Source organism: Nycticebus coucang, chromosome 16 (assembly GCF_027406575.1).
Source record: "Nycticebus coucang isolate mNycCou1 chromosome 16, mNycCou1.pri, whole genome shotgun sequence".
NCBI classification, from domain to species: domain Eukaryota; kingdom Metazoa; phylum Chordata; class Mammalia; order Primates; family Lorisidae; genus Nycticebus; species Nycticebus coucang.
The window spans coordinates 76,443,261-76,465,817 of record NC_069795.1 but is presented as its reverse complement, the minus strand read 5'-3'; the positions used below and the strand labels follow the sequence as shown (position 1 = coordinate 76,465,817).

At 45.8% G+C, this 22,557-nt stretch overlaps 1 protein-coding gene across 4 annotated transcripts; it reads right to left on the bottom strand.

Annotated features, from left to right (window-relative positions):
- Positions 1 to 1,706: 1,706 nt before the first annotated feature.
- SLC51A (solute carrier family 51 subunit alpha) lies at positions 1,707 to 21,024 on the bottom strand. Of its 4 annotated transcripts, XM_053565385.1 has the most exons (10): positions 20,808 to 21,024; positions 20,572 to 20,661; positions 20,021 to 20,115; positions 9,423 to 9,577; positions 7,683 to 7,756; positions 7,121 to 7,279; positions 6,281 to 6,392; positions 5,915 to 6,061; positions 2,569 to 2,674; positions 1,707 to 2,066 (listed from the first exon to the last, which is right to left on the bottom strand). In XM_053565385.1, exons 4-10 carry the CDS (start codon positions 9,564 to 9,566, stop codon positions 1,930 to 1,932), a joined length of 879 nt encoding a protein of 292 aa, XP_053421360.1. In that variant the 5' UTR covers positions 9,567 to 9,577; positions 20,021 to 20,115; positions 20,572 to 20,661; positions 20,808 to 21,024; the 3' UTR covers positions 1,707 to 1,929. The 4 variants fall into 4 exon arrangements, with proteins under 4 accessions (XP_053421360.1, XP_053421359.1, XP_053421361.1 ...); XM_053565384.1 differs by lacking the exon at positions 20,572 to 20,661; XM_053565387.1 differs by lacking the exon at positions 20,572 to 20,661 and having other exon boundaries at positions 1,929 to 2,066; positions 5,953 to 6,061.
- Positions 21,025 to 22,557: the final 1,533 nt, after the last annotated feature.

Here is a 22,557-nt window from a genome sequence, read left to right as displayed (position 1 = left end):
GGCCCTGTAGGTGCCAGTTCAACAGTTACCTTAAGGTGGGCAGAACATTTGCTGTTTCCATACTCTAGTCTCAGGAGCCCTAAAGAATAGAGGTTGAAACTTTAGAGGAATAGAAATTGATTGTTTTTTTCTGTTGTAGCTGCTGCTAATAACTAGAGCCAAAGACCATTATTTTGTGGAGATGGGTAAGGATGCTAGGGATGTAGAAAAGTTGAAAATCCTGAAGAGGAGAAAAAGTGTAAGGGAGATTGAAGATTGAGACTTTTTTTGATTGCTGATAACTTTAGGCTGCGCCTGAGTTATACTTATTTTACTTCTGGCATACAGCTGGCCAGGCTGTTTCTAGGTATTCCCTCCCTCCATATGGTTCTTCTGAGTGCTTTGTTAGTCCCTTTCTGGATTATCTCAATTTGTGGGTAGCTTATTTTCTGGAGCTCACTGCCTTTTTAATCCTATTTCAGATTGCATATCCAAAATCTTTCCAAAATCAGTTATATTTTGCTGCTTTTCTTTAATTCTTAAAAAGCCATAGCTTCTAGATTTTCTGTCAGTATATACTCTCACCAGAAGTTGAAACCATACAGATAGGACAAAAAAGCTCCCTTAACAATATTTTTACCTAATGGTATTTTTTAAGCTTACCAATATAAGTATTTTTAAAGGTTATATTTTTCAAAGTCATGATGATGATTGTTCTTGTTTTCTCTCATAGATTGTCATGGGTTAAATAGTAGTCCCTAGCTTCTGTTTTTCAAAATAAATAAGCAGAACATGTTCTGGGATTATATTATTAAATGTTAATTTTCTTGAAAAGTTAGAAGAGAGATTTTCTGTCTGCCAAAGTTTTATGTTTGTACTTAGACTGGGGAAGATAACAAAAGCACCAAGTTTAACATTAGGGTGACTCAAGTTATGTTCCTTTAGGTTTGAAGTGAGCCTTCCCACCCTGTTCTGAACACAGAAACATGATGGGTTGGGATGTTTGTATTGAGGACCCTGAAAAGAAAAAAAAAGTCTTGGAAAGAGTCTTGGCATGAATGTTCACCCCATCGTCAATGTGAGTCCACAGGGAAGTTTTCCTCAATTACAGTTCAGCCTCTCATTTTCCTGTCTGAGTATTATAAATTTGTTCAGGATTATCTTGGCTTTTGTCTTTTACCCAAATAAAGGCAATGTGGTTTTACCTAATGTTACATTTCCTGCGTTTTTGACCTGGTCTACATGTGTATGGTACATTTTGTGCACTTGGTACTCTTACTTGTACTCTCAATTTCTTTGTTTTTGCATCCTAATTTCTCTTCTCAAAATCAAGCTCCATGACAGTATTATCAGGGGATTCCTTTTGTAGCTCGGCACAAAAAACTCAAAGAGCACCTGTCCTATAAAGGGAGGCTGATCTAGACACCACCACCACCACCACCACCCACACCCCCCAAGCTTAGTGTCATTAGAGCCCTAGTGACACATCTGTAAAGGAAAGAACACCTTCCATTTGTTCTCCAGAAGCCTGGCTTCTTTAAGACTCTGGGGCTGATGCTATTTTACTTAGCCAAGTTCTACTCCTGTTTCTATACCAGACACGTTACTGTATACCTTTCTCCATTTCACGTGCTTTGGGAGAGCTCAGAGTGACCTTGAAATATACAAGCTTTAAGGAACTAATTGTGGTACCTATAAACACAGTGTGCCCAGGTACAGAGTTTCAGGCTTCGTCTTATTTTTTTATTGGAAAACTTGTAACACCTTCCTCAGGTAAGATCCAGAACAATTTCATCCTATGGTATATAGTTCATCTTCATCTTGACAGTCAGATGTAATCTTCCAACTGATAATGAGAATCCTCCATTTGGTCAAGATTGAAAGACAGTGAAGAAATTGTGTGCTCTCCTAATGAGTACAGCATCTCTTTCGCTGTGTAAGCTGTTTATCTTAGACTTTGATGTTTAAGTCTGGGTCTGGAGAAGAGAAAGCTTCATACCCAGCCTTGTGGTCTTTCTTTCGGTAGTACATTCTTGTCAGCACAGTCATCAAGAAAGTCTCCAGTATGAGGAGGTGGCAATTCATTACTACAGGGTAGGGTGAAATATAATATAGGTTATGCTAAGTTATATCGGAGGTATCTCACTAGCAGCCCTGACACTTTCTCCAGTTTATCCCCAAACCAGAATCTAGAGACACTAAATCATCATAAGTAACAGAAATTTAATGGTAGAGCCAGAACCACCACTTGGCTCTTTATATTCTGTGATCTGAGGTTAACATTAAAGCTCATTTCTTAAGTGTGTTTAATTAGCATGACCTGTTTCTTAACTTTACCCATTCCTTTCCCAGGAGCTGAAGATTGAACCCATGGCTTCCTGGGGTACAGGGCTGACCTCAAGCTGTGGGGTTACAGTTCTTTGTATGATCAGAGAGGTCACAGTCTCCTTAAAGCCTCTTCTGGGGTTTCTTTGAAGGTCTCTTTCTGAATATTCTGAGTGGAAGTTAGGCTGCTCTGAAGCCCTCTTTTCCTGACTCTCCTCTATCTCACCCATTCCACTAACAGAATAGAAGCTCTTATATGCTCACCTTGAGACCTGATTTTAGAGGAAAAGGGAGGTGAACAAGCAATCTGCCCTCCATTGGCCAAGACTGAGAAAATGGAGGGCTGCAGGGCAGTCAGGATGAGGAGCACCTGCAAATCAGAAAAGAGGCAAAGGTGGGTTGGAACCTGCTGTCCGTGGCACTGAAGCCAGATGGCTCACTGCTGGGCTTTGTCCTTCCACTGTGCAGATGCTGCCCAGAATTAGATCTGTACAGTTACAGAGGATTGAGGCTCAACACTTGGTTAAAAATTTGTGGGGTTTGTATCTTTATGCAAATTACAATCTCCTCTTCTACCCAATATTTTATTAAAATTGCTGACAAGAAATAATAAGGTCCAATTCAGGAGGTTAATTTTTATTTCCCTATCTCAGCCATGGCTACTAATGAGTGTTTGATGGATAGGTGAAAAAGGTGGAGGATTAGAGAAGAATAATTCTATCTAGCTCAAGTATCTGAGATTCCTCTCCAAAAATAATGTACAATTAGGCCAGGCATGGGTGGCTCACACCTGAATTGCTAGCACTCTGGGAGGCCAAGGCAAGAGGATCCTTTGAGCTCAGGAATTCAAGAGTAAGATCTCATCTCTACTAAAAACAGAAAGATTGGCTGGGCACAGTGGCTCATGCTTGTGATCCTAGCACTCTGGGAGGCGGAAGTGGGTGGTTGGTTTGAGCTCACAAGTTTGAGACCAACCTGGCTCTACTAAAAATAGAAAAACTCAACAGGCATTGTGGTGAGTGTCTATAGCTCCAGCTACTCAGGAGGCTGAAACAAGAGGATCACTTGAGCCCAAGAGTATGAGGTTGTTGTGAGCTATGACACTACAGCACTCTACCAAGGGCAACAAAGTGAGACTCTGTCTCTAAAACAAATTAATTAATTAATTAAAAATTAGCAGGCGGCGCCTGTGGCTCAGTGAGTAGGGCGCCAGCCCCATATACGGAGGGTGGCGGGTTCAAACCCAGCCCGGGCCAAACTGCAACAAAAAATAGCCGGGCGTTGTGGCGGGTGCCTGTAGTCCCAGCTGCTCAGGAGGCTGAGGCAAGAGAATCACGTAAGCCCAAGAGGTGGAGGTCGCTGTGAGCCATTTGACGCCACAGCACTCCACCGAGGGCAGTAAAGTGAGACTCTTGTCTCTACAAAAAAAAAAAAATTAGCCAGGCATTGTGGCAGGTGCCTATAGTCCTGGGTAGTTGGGAGGCTGAGGCGGGAGCATTGCTTGAACCCAGGGAATTTAAGGTTGCTGTGAGCTAAGTTGATGCCATGGCACTGTAGCCTGGGCAACAGAGTGAGACTTATCTTTAAAAAAAAAGGTCAAAATTAACCATTAAAATGCCCTTTGACAGCTCTCTGCTATGCCAGGGTCTGGGGGGAGGAGGCAAAGAGAATTAGTGTTTAATGCATACAGAGTTTGTTTTACAATATGAAAGAAATTCTGAAGATGGATGGTGGTGATGGTTGCACAACAGTGTGAATGTACTTAGTGCCACAGAACTATACACTTTAATTAAGAGTAAATTTTATGTTAAGTATATTTTGCTACAATAAAGAAGAGAAGAAGGAAGAAAGAGAAGATCTCTGCAGGGGCCCCTGAAGCACCGTTTAACTTAGTATTGGCCACCCCGAGCACACTGCTGAAGCATCAACTTCTTCAAGGCAGGCTTGGCTTGTCCAGCCCTCCCCACAATAATTATCGGCCGGCTTGGCCATCACAGGGCTCTTATCCTTTTGTCCTGACCCTAAGTGCTTCTGAGACCCAGATCCTTTCTACCCCTTACTCCCTGATGTCATATCAGGAACTTCCCTCTTTCTTCCCACAGCCTCTTCAATTCTACCTACTCTGTGCCTGGAAATTAACGTTTGAGAAACATCTGCTTAAATTAAATGAGAATGCATGTGAAGTCACTCTGTTAACTACAAAGTAGTCATTATACCTTGGGAGTAGAAGAGCCCAAGGAGGAGACAGATGGAGAGAGAAGGATAAGTCATTAAATTTGGTGGAAAAGTCATCTTGGGCTTAGAGAATGCAAAGCATAGGTGGACAAACATGCCTTTGAGAGAATTTTCAGAAGCATGAAGATGAACAGGGTGTAATGAGAAGGAATGTGGCTGTAAATTCTAGTTCCATCACTTATGTGCCTTTGAGTAAGCCTCATAACATCTCTAGGTCTCTGTTTCCTCCCTTGTAAAATAAAATAACAATGACTTCTAGGATTATTGTGAGAATTTAAATGTAATACACGAAAAGTGCCTAGCACATGGTATAGGTAGTAAATAGTTGCAGTTATGATAATGCTGCTGAAAAAAAAAAAGATAATGCTGCTGGTGGTATTGATGGATTGTAGAATTTTAAGAACTAATAGGTGGAAAAGTAAAGGAAAAGGCAAGGGTAGAAGAATTTATGAAGATTTGATAACAGACACGTTATAGGTTGAATTATGGCCCGCAAATATGTTTAAGTCCTGACCCCCAGTACTTCAGAATGTGACCATATTTAGAAACACATTGTAGGGTGGGGAGCCTGTGGCTCAATGAGTAGGGCGCTGGCCGCATATACCGAGGGTGGTGGGTTCAAACCCAGCCCCAGCTGAACTGCAACCAAAAAATAGCCGGGCGTTGTGGCGGGCGCCTGTAGTCCCAGCTGCTCAGGAGGCTGAGGCAGGAGAATTGCGGAAGCCCAAGAGCTAGAGGTTGCTGTGAGTCCTGTGACATCATGGCACTCTACTGAAGGCGGTAAAGTGAGACCCTGTCTCTACAAAAAAAAAAAAAAGAAACACATTGTAGATGTAACTAGTTAAGGTCATAATGGAATAGTGTGGGCCCTTAATCCAACATGGCTGGTGTCATAAAAAAAGGAGAAGTGACACAGAGACACAGACACCCTGAAAAGAGAATATTATGTAACAGTAGAAGCAGAAATTGGATTGATGCCAATGCTGCCTGAGGAATGCCAAGAATTCTGGGCAAACACCAGTAACTAGGAAGAGGCAAGGAAGGAAATTCCTCTTTCAGAAGGAGCATGGCCCTGCTGACACCTTGATTTTGGACTTTCAGCCTCCAGAACAGTGAGACAATAAATTTCTGTTGCTTTAAGCCACCTGGTTTGTGGTGTTTTGTCATGGCAGCCCTGGGAAACTATTACAGCACAGAAAGGCAAAAAAGTAAAAAGGGCAAGGATCATTTTCCAGATCTTATGGGAAAAACCTGAGGTTTAAGAAAAAGATTCCCAGATCCACTTTCACCCTTTATTCACTTCCCAACCCCAATCTATTTTTTCTTTTAAAAAAATCTATTATTAAACATCTTTTCTCTCCCAGGGTATAGTTACCTGGAATAGAACAAATTTTCCTCCTATATTCTGCTCACCCAGGTGCAGCTTGGCTTGACGGAAAAGGATGGCCAGGGTCCAGAGAGCCAACAGGGTGGACACACCAAGAAAGACGTTAATCCACAGGGCTGTGCTCTTCTCAGAAATCTGAGGGCAGATCAGAAAGTAGTCAGTAAGGTGGGCAAGCCCTCTCCTTCTGTCTCTCTTCTTCCACGTGGGTAAGGTAATAAAAAAGCCCCAGTCTCTTGGCCTATTCCACTTTTATCTCTCCCGGAGTCACTAAGCCTCTACTTTTCCACAGCCATTCAGTCCGTGGGGCCCTTTACCAAGGGTCTTGGACTTTGCTGCCCCTTACTCCTGGCTTACATCTGCTGGGTCATAGATGCCATCAGGGATGAGAAACAAGCCCACCAGGACCAGTGTTATCTTGAAGAAGGCATATTGGAATGGGCCTAACATCAGCAACCAAAGCTTCTTCCTAGGAGAGAAGGGAGTTAGGAACACAGACCTCCACACCGCCCACCCCCAGAAGACCTCTTGGCTCCCTCACACAACTCCTGGGCTGAGGTTTAGCTGCCTTCATAGACACAAAAACGGTTAAATGGATGGCAGAATGTTTAGAGCATTGGGAACCTGCTTTGCCTCTCACTCACCCCTAGACCAGAATGCTGCCTTTTGAGCAAGAGCTCTCAGAGTGTTGGCCTCGGCCTCATTCACCACAACGTACAGAAGAGGCAAACAATTGGCCCAAAGTCCAGTTTTCTCTATGTGGCTCACTTAAGCTCACTGCTTAAGTGATGGGCACTTAGGAGTTCTCCTTCCTCAGTCTCTCCTGGGATTGGTGCCCAGGTGTGGGTCCTGGCTGTGGGATGACCCTTTCATCATGGCTTTGCCCATTCAAGCTTAATTTCCAGAGTCTTAAAGCAGGGATAAAGAGCTAGAAGGGGCTCTTGGGAGAGTGCAGGAAGAGACTAGCCGGTGCCTCAAACTGTTTAAACAGGGGGCCAGTTCACTGTCCCTCAGACCGTTGGAGGGCCGGACTATAGTTTAAAAAAAATAACTATGAACAAATTCCTATGCACACTGCACATATCTTATTTTGAAGTAAAAAAAACAAAACAGGAACAAATACAATCACACCGCCTCATGTGGCCCGTGGGCCGCAGTTTGAGGACCCCTGCTAGGGTGCTCCTTCCTCCCCCTTACCTGGTGAGCACAATCTGTGGGCAGCAGGGGCAGCAGCAGCAGCAGGGGCCTGTGTGGATTATCATTGGAGTGTCCCTCAGTATCCTCACCACAGCCTCCTTCCCACCAAAGCCCTCCACCATAACCAGCATCAGGAGGTAAAAACATATGGCATAAAACCTAGGGTGGGAAGAGAAGTGGGACTGTGAGCACATGGTTGGGGGTGCCAGCTGAGGGACACCACTTTGCTACCAAAGGCTGCAGGAAGAGGTGGGGCATACTGAGGGGAGGATGATAGGGGCTGGGCATTCTGGATGTGAGACCCAAGAGAGTGAGAGAGGACAGGGTCCAGAAGACAGGGGATGAGGGAAATTTGGGGCTACGGGAATAAAGAGATGACTGAGCAATGTGCCACAATAAGGCATTCCCCGAATAGAGCCCTGGATTAGCACAAATTGGGAAGGGCTAGATTCATAATCAACTGGGATTAAAGACATGGACTCTGGAGTCCTAGTTAGTGGGAAACAGAAGTAGACCCCAGAGGATACTGAGCCCAGAGTTGGTGGTAGTCCAGGATACTCACGAGGTTATGGCCATTTCCACAAGCATGAGGGAACGAGGAATCCAGAGACCAAAGTAACAGAACACAGACACCACCTGCTTGGAGGGGAGCAAGGAGCAGTTGAGGAGGAAGGGAGGAGGACCACTCAAACCTTTTGTGTCAAGGGCTCAAGGAAGGAAAACATATATATTTGAGTTACCATTCCATTTTCTTTTTTTTTTTGAGACAGAGTCTTACTTTGTCACCCTTGGTAGAGTGCCATGGCATCATAGCTTACAGCAATCTCAAACTCTTAGGCTCAAAGGATCCTCTTGTCTCAGCCTCCCAAGTATCTGGGACTATAGGTGCCCATCACAATGCCCGGCTATTTTTAAGAGACAGGGGTGCTACTGTTGCTCAGATGGGTCTTGAACTCATGAGCTCAAGCAATCCACCTGCCTCAGCCTCCCAGAGTGCTAGGTTACATGCATGAGCATATATGTATGTATGAGCTAGTTACATGCATGAGCATGAGGGCAGCGCCTGTGGCTCAGTGAGTAGGGCGCCGGCCCCATATGCCCTGGCCCCATATGCCGAGGGTGGTGGGTTCAAACCCGGCCCCGGCCAAACTGCAACAAAAAAATAGCCGGGTGGCCTGTAGTCCCAGCTACTCGGGAGGCTGAGGCAAGAGAATCGCTTAAGCCCAGGAGTTGGAGGTTGCTGTGAGCTGTGTGAGGCCACGGCACTCTACCAAGGGCCATAAAGTGAGACTCTGTCTCTACAAAAAAAAAAAAAAGAAAGTAGCCGGGTGTTGTGGCAGACGCCTGTAGCCCTAGCTGCTCGGGAGGCTGAGGCAAGAGAATCGCATAAGCCCAAGAGTTAGAGGTTGCTGTGAGCCATGTGATGCCACGGCACTCTGCCGGAGGGCGGTACAGTGAGACTCTGTCTCTACAAAAAAAAAAAAAAAAAAAGTTGCCATCTGAGGCTGGGCATGGTGACTCATACCTGTTACTCTCAGCACTTTAGGAGACTGAACTGGGAGGATCCTTTGAGGTCAGGAGTTCAAGATCAGCCTGGGCAATATAGCAAGACCCCATTACTACAAAATATTAAAAAAAGTAGCAGGACATGGTGGTGAGTACCTGCAGCCCCATCTGCTTGGAAGGCTGAGAGTGGTAGATCACTTGAGCCCAGGAGTTGGAGACTGTGGTGAGCTATGATCACACCACTGCAGTCCAGTGTGGGTGACAGAGTGAGACCCCATCTCAAAAAAAAAATAAAAAAGAACAAGGAAAAAAAATTGAGAGTTGCCAGTTGGAAAGCAAACCAAAGACCTATATAATGGCTGTGGGAGTAAGTTTAAAGGCTACAGCATAAAGGTAGAGCTGATAATGACCCTATGGAAAAAATTCTTTCCCTCCCATACTCTGAGGAAACACGCTCTGCCTTTGCAAGAAGGAGGTTTGCTTTTAACACCAATACTGTGGTAGAGGAGTACAGAGTGGGACTGCCAGTGGGCAGGGCGGGTTCTCCAGCTGTCTCTGTAGCCCTCAGGATTCAAACACTCCATCTCTTTACCTGTTGATCTTTACCTGTTGATCTTCCAAGGGTCCTAATCCCAAATAGAGATCAGATTACAACCCCCCCACCCCCAACCCCCCAAGGTGGTAGTAGCAGGCAACTCTTGGCTGACATGAATTTCTGAGTTTAGAGGAATTCTCAAAAGGGTACCTGCCTCCTTTCCAGTCCCTCCCAAAGGGAAGCTACAGGGCCTTCTCTCACCGTAGGTGCAGAGCTACTCCAGAGCAAAGTTTTCCTCTTGATGGGGCAAAGGGTGTTCTTGTATAGGTAGATAGCATCTTCCAGGTAGATGGCAATTGAGCCCAGGACAAACGAGGTCATGATGCTCAGGAGGGCAATTTCCATAGGGCCCAATGCTAGATAGGAGAAGGCAGACTGCAGTGAGCTGAACACCAGGACTGAGGGGAGAGGACATGGGCTTCCTTACTTGATAAGGCAATTTATATCCAAGTAAGGATATAAATTGCCTTATCAGATCTAGAACTATCTGGTCTGGGTTCCCACCCATGCAGAAGAATGACTAATTTTTAGACCTACAGTATCCAACATGTGACCATGAAATACTTGTGTGTTCTTATGCATGGATGGGAGCCTAGATCAGACTAAGTATGTTAAGGTCTATTTGAACCAGGATATAGAAACTGAAAAAGTTTTATATAATTAGCAAAATTTTTGAATTAGGGGTCAGCGGGCACTGGAGGTAGAAGAATTAGCAAAATTTTTCTACCTCCAGTGCCAGATGTCGTGTTAACAGACATGAATCTACAATTTGGGCTGTGTGAGGTAGCTCATGCCTGTGATCTTAGCACTTTGAGAGGCTGAGGCCAGGAGTTCAAGATAAACCTGAGCAACATAGCGAGATCCTGTCTCTACAAAAAAATGCGAAACTTAGCTATATGTGGTGGCACATGCCGGTAGTCCTAGCTACCTTGTGTGGCTTGAGCAGGAGGATCCTCACTCAAGCACAGGAGTCTGAGGTTGCAGTGAGCTATGATTGCGCTAGTCTAGGTGACAGAGCAAGACCCAGTCTCAAAAGAAAGAAAAGAGAGACAGAGAGAGAGAGACTGACAAAATTTGTATATATTTATGGTGTACAGCATGATATTTTCTTATATGTATCCTTTGTAGAGTAATGAAATAAAGTGAATTATCTGATATATACTCACCACTTTTGTTTAAAATATTTAAAATATACTCTCTTAGCACTGAAACTGGACCCACACCTTTCCCCACTCACAAAAATTGATTCAAGATGGATAAAGGACTTAAATTTAAGGCATGAAACAATAAAAATCCTCAAAGAAAGCATAGGAAAAACACTGGAAGATATTGGCCTGGGGGAAGACTTCATGAAGAAGACTGCCATGGCAATTGCAACAACATCAAAAATAAACAAATGGGACTTCATTAAACTGAAAAGCTTCTGTACAGCTAAGGACACAATAACCAAAGCAAAGAGACAACCTACACAATGGGAAAGGATATTTGCATATTTTCAATCAGACAAAAGCTTGATAACCAGGATCTATAGAGAACTCAAATTAATCCACATGAAAAAAGCCAACAATCCCTTATATCAATGGGCAAGAGACATGAATAGAACTTTCTCTAAAGATGACAGACGAATGGCTAACAAACATATGAAAAAATGTTCATCATCTCTATATATTAGAGAAATGCAAATCAAAACAACCCTCAGATATCATCTAACCCCAGTGAGAATGGCCCACATCACAAAATCTCAAAACTGCAGATGCTGGCGTGGATGTGGAGAGAAGGGAACACTTTTACACTGCTGGTGGGACTGCAAACTAGTACAACCTTTCTGGAAGGAAGTATGGAGAAACCTCAAAGCACTCAACCTAGACCTCCCATTCGATCCTGCAATCCCATTACTGGGCATCTACCCAGAAGGAAAAAAATCCTTTTATCATAAGGACACTTGTACTAGACTGTTTATGGCAGCTCAATTTACCATTGCCAAAATGTGGAAACAGCCTAAATGCCCACCAACCCAGGAATGGATTAACAAGCTGTGGTATATGTATACCATGGAATACTATTCAGCTATTAAAAAAAATGGAGACTTTACATCCTTCGTATTAACCTGGATGGAAGTGGAAGACATTATTCTTAGTAAAGCATCACAAGAATGGAGAAGCATGAATCCTATGTACTCAATCTTGATATGAGGACAATTAATGACAATTAAGTTTATGGGGGGGGAAGCAGAAAGAGGGATGGAGGGAGGAGGGTGGGGCCTTAGTGTGTGTCACACTTTATGGGGGCAAGACATGATTGCAAGAGGGACTTTACCTAACAATTGCAATCAGTGTAACTGGCTTATTGTACCCTCAATGAATCCCCAACAATAAAAAAAAAAAAAATAAAAAAATAAAAAAAAAAAATATACTCTCTTAGCAATTCTCAAGTGTACAACACAGTACATTGTTATTAAACATAGTCACCATGTTGTACGATAGAGCTCTTGGACTTACTCCATCTGCTAACCAAAATTTTTGTATCCTTTGACCAACTTCTTCCAAATTAACCCCACATATGCCCTGAGCCTTTGGTAACCACCATTCTCTCTGCTTCTATGAGAAGAAAAAACAGCTAAATTTTTTTTTTTTTTTTTTTTTTTGTAGAGACAGAGTCTCACTGTACCGCCCTTGGGTAGAGTGCCGTGGCGTCACACGGCTCACAGCAACCTCTAACTCTTGGGCCTACGCGATTCTCTTGCCTCAGCCTCCCGAGCAGCCGGGACTACAGGCGCCCGCCACAACGCCCGGCTATATTTTTGTTGCAGTTTGGCCGGGGCTGGGTTTGAACCCGCCACCCTCGGCACATGGGGCCGGCGCCCTACTCACTGAGCCACAGGCGCCGCCCAAAACAGCTAAATTTTTAAAAAATGTTTTTAAGGTCAAAGCCCCGTAGCTTAGTAGTTAGGGTGTGAGCCACATACACCAGGACTGGCAGGTTCTAACCCAGTCCAGGCCTGCTAAACAATAATGACAACTACAACAAGAACAACAAAATAGCTGGCATTATGATGGGTGCCTGTACTCCAGCTACTTGGGAGAATGAGTCAAGAGGATTGCTTGAGCCCAAGAGTTTGAGGTTGCTGTGAGTTATGACACTACAGCACTCAAACCAGGGTGACAGAGTGAGATTCTGTCTCAAAAAAAAAAAAAAAAAGCAGAATGCAAAATTAGAACATATAGTAAAACTACAACTATGTTGAAAATATCTGATTAGGAAGAGTGGGGTAGAAAAGAGCTGAAGGGGGTGGTGCCTGTGTATCACTGGGTAGGGCGCCAGCCCCATATACCAAGGGTGGAGGGTTCGAACCCAGCCCTGGTCAAACTGCAACAAAAAAATAGCCGGGCATTGTGGTGGCGCCTGTACCAGCTACTCGGGAGGTTGCTGTGAGCTGTGACACCATGGCACTCTACCAAGGGCGACAAAATGAAACTCTGTCTCAAAAGAAAAGAAAAGAAAAGAGCTGAAGGAAAGAGAATATTAATGCCTTTATCTTATAACATGGAAAGTCAAGAAGTACTGTTCATAGGTGACAAAATAAGAAATTAACTATAGAGATATTATATAAACCTATAAAGGTAATGAAATAAGGGCGGTGCCTGTGGCTCAGTGGGTAGGGCACCGACCCCATATACTGAGGGTGGAGGGTTGAAACCCAGCCCCAGCTAAACTGCAACAAAGAAATAGCCGGGCGTTGTGGCGGGCGCCTGTAGTCCCAGCTACTTGGGAGGCTGAGGCAAGAGAATCGCCTAAGCCCAGGAGTTGGAGGTTGCTGTGAGCTGTGATGTCATAGCACTCTACCGAAGGTGATAAAGGAGACTGTCTCTAAAAAATAAATCCTAATAATGAAATAAAGTATTGATATACTTATATGGAGAAAATAGAAGAAGGTTGGTGCTAAGTGTGCTGAATCATCTTGTATCACAGAGGCAGCCACAGATAATGTCCAAAATTAATATGCTAGAAAATTAAGATATACATTTATCACTTTTATATAAAATTTATCACTTTTCAGTCTCCTGGCTGATATCAAGTGTGAAGGTAATTATCAGAAGAACCATCAATTTAAAAAAATAAAAAGCAGGGTGGCGCCTGTGGCTGAGTGGGTAGGGCGCCGGCCCCATATACTGAGGGTGGCGGGTTCGAACCCGGCCCTGGCCAAACTGCAACCAAAAAATAGCCGGGTGTTGTGGCAGGCGCCTGTAGTCCCAGCCACTCGGAAGGCTGAGGCAAGAAAATCACCTAAACCCAGGAGTTGGAGGTTGCTGTGAGCTGTGTGATGCCATGGCACTCTGCCAAGCATGATAAAGTGAGACTCTCTCTCCACAAAAAAAATAAAAAGTAGGCTGGATGTGGCCGCTTATGCCTATAAACCCAGCACTCTGGGAGGCTAAGGTGGGTGAATTGCTTGAGTTCAGGAGTTCAAGACCAGCCTGTGAAAGAGTGAGACTATGTCTCTACCAAAAATAAAAAAATTGGCTGGGTGTGGTGGCGTCTGTAGTCCCAGATACTAGGGAGGTTGAGGCAAAAAAATGCTCAAGCCCAGGAGTTCGAGGTTGCTGGGAACTATGATGCCACGACACTCTACCCTGGCCTGGATGGAGGAGTGAGACTCTGTCTCAAAACAAACAAACAAAAAAAAACAAGTTGTCTGTGAAGAGGAAAATTAGAAATAAGAATGGATAGGGAGGGGATGTTTGATTTTCTATAGTATCCCTTTTGTTCTGTCTGAATTTTACTCATGTTCATATATTATCTTGATAAAATAAAAACATTAAAAAATTATTGCAGGCCAGAAGCATTGGCTCTTGCCTGTAATCCCAGTGATTCCAGAGGCTGAGATAGGATTGCATGAGGTCAGGAGGCCAAGGGCAGCCTGGGCAAAACAGGGAGACACCATCTCTTCTTCTTCTTCTTCTTTTTTTTGAGACAGAACCTCAAGCTGTCACCCTAGGTAGAGTGCCATTGCATCACAGCTCACAGCAACCTCCAACTCCTGGGCTCAAGCGATTCTCCTGCCTCCGCCTCCTAAGTAGCTGGGACTACAGGCGCCCGCCACAATGCCCGGCTGTTTTTTGGTGGTAGCTGTCATTATTGTTTGGAGGACCCGGGCTGGATTCAAACCCGCCAGCTCAGGTTTATGTGGCTGGTGCCTTAGCTACTTGAGCCACAGGCGCCGAGCCAAGACACCTTCTCTTAGAAAAAAAACATTATTAACTGGGCGTTGTGGCGGGCGCCTGTAGTCCCAGCTACTCGGGAGGCTGAGGCAAGAGAATCGCTTAAGCCCAGGAGTTGGAGGTTGCTGTGAGCTGTGTGAGGCCACGGCACTCTACCGAGGGCCATAAAGTGAGACTCTGTCTCTACAGAAAAAAAAAAAAGAAAGAAAGAAAGAAAAAAACGTTAACCAGGCCTACTGACGCACACCTGTAATCCCAGCTACTTGGGATGCTGAGATGGGAGTATTGCTTGAGCTCAGGAGTTCAAGGTTACCGTAGTTATAATCATGCCACTTCACTCTAGCCTGGGTGATAGAGCAAGACCCTATCTTTAAAAAACAAAAAAGAAGGGCGGCGCCTGTGGCTCAGTGAGTAGGGCGCCAGCACCATATGCTGAGGGTGATGGGTTCAAACCCAGCCCCGGCCAAACTGCAACAACAACAACAAAAAAAATAGCCGGGCGTTGTGGCGGGCGCCTGTAGTCCCAGCTGCTGGGGAGGCTGAGGCAAGAGAATCGCGTAAGTCCAAGAGTTAGAGGTTGCTGTGAGCCGTGTGACACCACGGCACTCTACCCAAGGGAGGTACAGTGAGACTCTGTCCCTACCAAAAAAAAAAAAAAAGAAAAGAAAAAGGAAGGATTGCATAGAAAAATACCAACAATACTAAAAACACATTACCAATGTATATGTTTGGATAATGGTAATATATGTGATTATTGTCTTCTTTTTTTTTTTTTTGAGAGAATCCTACTATGCCAGCCTCAATAGAGTGGCGTCACAGCTCACAGCAACCTCAAACTCTTGGGCTTAAGCAATTCTCTTACCCCAGCCTCCCCTATAGCTGGGACTATAGGCGCCCACCACAATGCCTGGCTATTTGTTATTGCAGTTGTCACTGTTGTTTTAGCTGGCCTGGGCTGGGTTTGAACCCAACAACTTCAGTGTATGTGGCTGGTGCTGTAACCACTGTGCTACCGGCACCGAGCTGCCTTTTTTTTTGAGACAGTCTCAAGCTGTTGCCCTGGGTAGAATGTCATGGTGTCATAGCTCACAGCAAACTCCAACTCTTGGGTTCAAGCAATCTTCTTGCCTCAGTTTTCCTATTTTTAGTAGATACGGGGTGTTGCTTTTGCTCAGGCTGGTCTTGAACCCGTGAGCTCAAGCAATCCACCCAACTCAGCCTCCCAGAGTGCTAGGATTATAGGTGTGAGCCACCTCACCTGGCCCCTTATTTTTCTATTGTACTTTTTTCTTTTTCTTTTCTTTCTTTTGAGACAGAGTCTCACTTTGTCACCCTTGGCAGAGTGCTGTGGTGTCACAGCTCACAGCAACCTCCAACTCCGGGCCTTAGGCGATTCTCTTGCCTCAGCCTTCCGAGTAGCTGGGACTACAGGCGCCCGCCACAACACCCGGCTATTTTTTTGCTGGCGTCAGGCTCAAACCCACTACCCTTGGTATATGGGGCCAGCGCCCTACTCACTGAGCACAGGCGCCAGCCTATCATACTTTTCTGTCTTTTCCAATTATTCTATCAAAAATATGTATTTTTGTAACAAAAAAATTTTTTTTGAGACAGAGCCTCAGCTGTCACCCTGGGTAGAGTGTGGTGGCATCACAGCTCACAGCAGCCTGCAATTCCTGGGCTCAAGTGATTCTCCTGCTTCTACCTCCCAAGTAGCTGGGACTACAGGCACCTGCCATAATGCCCAGCTATTTTTTTGTTGCAGTTCGGCTGGGGCTGGGTTTGATTGAACCCACCACCCTCGGTACATGGGGCAGGCACCCTACTCACTAAGCCACAGGCCCTGCCCCTATATTTTGTGTTTATTAAATCTTTCTATTACAAAAGTTCAGGTTCAGTAAACATAAAAATACAGAGAAAAATAGAAAGAGAAAAGGGCATCTATAGTCCCTCCCAAAGACCGGCACTACAAATACTTTAGTATAATTTCCCTTTTCTATACTTTTATTTATCATTTGTAGAAATCATACCATACAAGTATGTACAACCAGAAAATAAAATAGCCCGGACAGCTCTATCTACAATTTTTATGTCTATTTTTATAAGCATGACATCATATGAATTTTCCACATTACTGTGCATTTGGGAAAATATGTTTTTTCTTTAACAAATATTTTGTTACATGGCTCTGCGCCTATGGCTCAAATGGCTAAGGCGCCAGCCGCATACACCTGAGCTGGCAGGTTTGAATCCAGCCTGGGGCCGCCAAACAACAATGACGGCTGCAACCAAATGATACGTGTGTGACATCCGTTCATGTAGCAAGTCCCATGTAGACCTACCTCAATTTCTGGGCTCTCTATTCAGTTCTGTTTTTCTTTTTTTTCCCTTTTTTTCCCCATTCCTACCCTCTCCCATTCTGTTTTTCTGCTTATCAAGCCCAAGGTCCTTGTCACTATTAGCATATTGCTTTAATGACTATAGCCTTATTATAAGCCTTATTCTCTGGTAGGGCAGCTTCCCTCCAAAATTGCCTTGGTTTTTCTTGGCTCTTCCACATAAATATTTGGATGAGTACATTTTTAAAAATTCTATAAAGATTGTGATTTCAATCACACCATGGACATTTAAAAAACTCAAAAGATTCAGCGGCTCCCGTAGCTCAGTCGGCAGGGCGCTGGTGGCATGTTTGAAATCGACCCCGGCCAGCTAAAACAACAACGACAACTGCAACAAAAAATATAGCTGGGTGTTGTGGTGGGCACCTGTAGCCACAGCTACTTGGGAGGCTGAGGCAAGAGGATCACTTAAGCCCAAGAGTACAAGGTTGTTGTGAGCTATGACACCACAGCACTCTATCCAGGGTGACAGCTTGAGACTCTGTCTCAAAAAAAAAAAAGCCCACCAAACAACAATGAACAATAACGGCTGCAACCAAAAATAGCTGGGTGTTGTGGTGGGCGCCTGTAGTCCCAGCTACTTGGGAGGTAGAGGCAGGAGAATCGCTTGAGCCCAGGAGTTGGAGGTTGCTGTGAGCTGTGATGCCACCATACTCTACCCAGGGTGACAGCTTGAGGCTCTGTTTCAAAAAAAAAAAAAAAATTCAAAAGATTCAATAGTTCCTCCAGCATAACTTTCTTAACATTTAATTTAAGTAACAACAGAGTTTACAAATGAATCTAGAAAGGAGTTTCACTATGTCTGCCATAGGCACCTCCTCCTGGCTCTCCTGGGTCTGTGCCCAGAGCCTGCTCGTCTACATCCCCGATTGCCTGCCTTTTCCCTGAATTGCCTGTGTTTTGCAATCCTTCCTTTCCTTTCCCTGCCACTGCCCAGGCTCTGACTAACCCCATCTGAGCTGGAGCAATAACCTATAGGTTATATCCCTGTTTCTCAAGGCTCTTCCCCGGCACTCCATCCTGATTGTTGATTAATAGTCCTAAAGGATTATTTTCATGCAGCCCCTCCCAATCTCAGAGCCAGCTCCTTCTCTCTATGGGATAAAGTACAACTGCTCAAGGTGGCATGTGTCAGGCCCCACCTGCCTAGCCCTCTCAATAGTCCCCGCTCCTCCAGCAGCAGCCCTGAATCCTGTCAGACCTAGCTCCTCAGTGTCTAGGGAACCTGCCGGCTCATCCCTTCACCTTCCCCATCCTGGGAGGACCCGCTGCCCACTCTCCACTCCTCACATCCTACCTGCTCTGCCTGCAACAAGGCAGCTTGCTCGACTACAGACCCAGAGTGGTCTTTCTATTTTGAATGTCCTTGGGGTTTCTATTTGCACATTTTGTAGCAAAGCAATGTGAGAACCATTTTCGCTGTACAAGGCAAGGTTTCTCAACCTGAGCATTCTGATGCTTTGGCTGAGACAATTCTTTGTCATGGAGGGCTGTCCTGTGCAGTGTAGGGGATTTAACAGCTTCCGTGGCCTCTGGCCACTAGATGCTAGAAGCACCTCCAGTGTGGCAAAGAAAGCTGTCTCCAGACATTGCCAAATGTCCCTGGGCTGAGAACTACTAGTGCGAGGGAAGATTTGTACCACCAGCTGCATTCTCTAAGCGGGACGCTCCTGCAGCTGGATGTGGCATCCACCTACTAGCACTAACCACAGAGCAGCTCCCAGGTGTCTCTGGACACTCTGGCAACTGAAATCACTCTGGTTCGGAGCATCTGAAAAGAAGCTGTTCATAGCCCAAGGACATTGCCCATGTCTGCCTCCAAAAGGATGCTGACAGCGCCCTGTTGCTCAGACAGAGTCCATTCCATAAGGTGACAGCAAGAAGAGGGCTGGGAAAAGCCTTAAATGTACTTTAGAGATGCAGACCTTCAGCCAGCATCCCAGAGGCAATCGTGCAGCAGGAAAGCAAAGTAAAATGTGGATGAGCTGCTTTTTCTCTAAAGATGCTAGGGCCATCTGATTCTCAGTGTTTTGGGTATCCAAGGAACAAGCTGAGTCTCATTCTATGCCTTTCACTTTCTAAAGCACTTCAATAATAGGCTTGGCTGACACTGTGAAAACACTTCTATAGGTCGACTTGAATTTTCAGCACATCTCTCACAATTACCACTCCTATAGGAAGATGGAGGCCTTTTCCCCATGAGAACATTCTTTATAACTCCAGGAGTCCTGACAGGGCTTGGATTAGTTAGGCAACATCTTGAGTCCCTTGATGGCCCTGGGGTCTGAAAAATGCTCAAGGTCACAGTCACAGTGTCCCCAATTTGTTTTTGTTTTGTTTTGTTTTGTTTTGTTTTGAGACAGAGCCTCAAGCTGTTGCCCTGGGTAGAGTGCCTTGGCATCACAGCTCACAGCAACCTCCAACTCCTGGGCTTAAGCAATTCTCTTGCCTCAGCCTCCCAAGTAGCTGGGACTACAGGCGCCTGCCACAACGCCCAGCTATTTTTTGGTTGTAGTTGTCATTGTTGTTTGGCAGGCCCAGGCTGCATTCGAAACCGCCAGATCTGGTGTATATGGCTGCTCCTTAGCTGCTTGAGCTACAGGCGCCGAGCCCCCAATTTGTTTTTGTTTTTGCTTTAAGAGGGTCTTGCTCTGCTGGAATCCAGTGGCATATTTATAGCTTGCTGCAGCCTCAAACTCCTGTACTCAAGTTATCCTCCCACCTCAGCCTTCCAAGTAACTATGACTAAAGGTATATACCACTGTAACTGGCTAATTTAAAAGAAATTATTTTTAAAGATAGGGTCTTGCTATATTGCCTAGGCTGGTCTTGAACTCCAGGTGCCAAGCCATCTTTCCACCTCAGCCTCCCAAAGTACTGGGATTATAGGTATGAGCTATTGTACCTGGCTGGTGTCCTCACTTTGAATGGAGCTTTGAGGTTGAGGTTTGTGGGGGCCCAATGTACAGGTTTGTCTCCTGGGCTAGGTTGCCATGCTCTTCCTTGGGCTCACTGACTTCTCAAAGTCTTGCTCTCTCCCAGGCTTTAACCACGATGGACACTAGGTCAGTCATCTCCCAGGCTGTCCAGGTTGACCAGCTCAGGACCCCTCTCCTCAGCTCCCTTCAGCTGTCCTGACTTCCCTCCTTTCAATTTCCTCTGGGAAGAGTCTCTAGCTCACCTCTCAGGAGTTGGGCTGCGGTGGGAGGGTAAGAGAAACAGGCAGAAGGGATGCTGTACTTGGTCTCCAGCACCTGCAGAAGATCTGCTGTGTACCTGCAGAGATACCAGTATGTGTTCAGAACCCTGGGGAGGGGATGGGGGCAAGAGGGTGGCACATTGGACCCCGGTTATGTGAACTTCTGGGCTCACACAATCTTCTTCCCTCAGCCTCCTGAGTAGCTGAAATTATGGGCACGAGCCGCCATACCTGCCTTCACCCCTAGTTTCTTGATACTCTTTCAAATGCTCCTGGGTACAGGGGCTTGTTCCTTTCCCCTCAGGACACTTATCTTAGGGGGAGTGGAGAATTGGCCCAGACTAGTGTGTAAGGTCTGGCTGCAGCGCTCAAATAGTCCACAGTCCACTCTCTCCACTCTTCTTTGGGTAGCAACCCCAGGGCTGACCAGGGAGAAAGAGCAGATCTGGGAGCAGGAGGGGCCCTTAGCAAAGGAATGGGTCCCCTGCCGGCCAGCTGTGCATTACCTCTGGGAATGCTTTCCACAGACCCACCTCTAGGATCTTTTTCTCCCCAGACTGGGGGGCAAAGCCAAGGCCCTGAGATGTCCCACGCTGTCCCAACCCAGCATTGTCCCTGAAGACCTAGGAGATAGCCAGACTGTTCTCAGTCCTGTCTCATTCTGTGACTGAGAGCCAAAGGGCTCTGCAAGGAGATAGGGACAGGCTGGAGCTATGATAGGGGCCACTGTTGCTTAGCAACAGGCCCAGGGCCTGCCACCCTCACTTACCTGGGATCAAGCTTTATCTGAGTCCCATCTGGCTCCATTGCCTCCTTCCTCTCCAGCAATTCTGGCAGGCACTGAGGGCCCAGGAGGGGCAGATAGGGCAGGTATGTTGGAGCCTACTGTGCTGCTGGCCTTTCCAGAGCACAGTGTCTTCCCCTCAGGCCCTGTCCCTCCTCAGGCCTCTCTTCCCAACTTTGAATCAGAGTTCACCCTGGAGGAATTTGATCTGCTAGGCTGGCTGAGTTCTGGTTCCTGACTCCTCCTAGGTGTGGTCCCTCCCATCACTCTTGGACAAATGCCTTTGGCCAGCCCTTGCCCCTCACCCGCCCCAATCCTGTATTCCCCTTTCCGGAGCCTCGTAGGGTGGCTGGGCTCACAACAGAATTCCCTCTGCCCAGGGCCAAGGTGGGGACAGAGTCCTCACTGTTCAGTGCAATGTCCCTGGTCAGTAAGCCCTGAAGAAGCTGGCTGGAACTCAGGCTCTGGCACCTGAAGATGGGAGACTCAGGGCTGAGACCTCAGCTGTGCTGGTGCTGTGGAATGGCACTCGGATGGCAGGACTGCTTGGAAGGGTCTGATGAAGCTCATGTGGGTTTCCCAAAGCCTAGTCCATCATATCATGACCGGCCTATCTGGACAAACCTGAAAATGCAGCCAAGTAGAGGCTGTAGTTAGGATGGTGGCAGAGTGAGATTTTAGATCACTTCGACAGGTTTTAAAAACCTGTCAAATTACATGCTTATGAACTATTTTATTGATTGGTGGTTTCTCTTCTCTCCCAAACAGATTTCAACCTCTTAGAGGCCAAATATAATGTTTTGTACTGTGGTACCCCTATGTTCCTGGCCCAGGGCCTGACATACACCAAATGCTCCTTAGAATTCGACTGCATAACTGGTAAAGGAATAAAATCAGGGTAACAGTAGCAGCTGGTGTCTGTTGAGCATGTCTGGTGTGCCAGGTGCTGTAGGAAATGCAGTATTTTCCTTACCTCAATTAAACCTTACAACATTTGCCAGCAGTCTCTGGTAAAATAAACAACAATAAAAAATGAAGAAGAAGAGAAAAACCTTACAATTAAGCCGGGTGTGGTGGCTCACTCCTGCAATGCTAGCACTCTAGGAAGCCAAGGCAGGAGAATCTCTTGAGCTCAGCACTTTGAGAGCAATTTTGAGCAAGAGCAAGACCCCATCTCTACTAAAAATAGAAAAATTAGCTGTGGGTTGTGGTGGGCGCCTGTAGTCCTAGCTACTAGGGAGGCTGAGGGAGAAGGACTGCTGGAGCCTAAAGTTTGAGGTTACTGTGGGCCAGACTAAGGCCCTGGCATTCTAACACCAGGGACAGAGTAAGACTCTGTCTCAAAAAAACAATAAAATCTTACAATCACTCTTACATGGTAGTACTATTCTTATTCCCATTTTAGATATTTAAAAAACTGAGGTTCAGAGAGGTTAAGAAACCAGGTTAGACAGAGAGCCATGGGGCTGTGGAGAGAGGCAGAAGAGATATGGGAGGGGGGGGTGCTGAGGTTCCGGTGAAGATTCGAGACAGTGAGAAAAGGGCTCATGAGAGGGTTGAAAGAGTCACTTCTAGGAAGGCAGAGGAGGTGCTGGGCTGGTGAGTAGATAACAGCAGAGGAAGCAATTGCTGGCAATTGCAAAGAGGATTCTCTACTCCTGTTACCAAGCGCCTCGAAGTATCTCCCAAGGGTAGGGCACAGTCCTCTCTTTTTGCTCTCCTCCTAAAGTCCTGT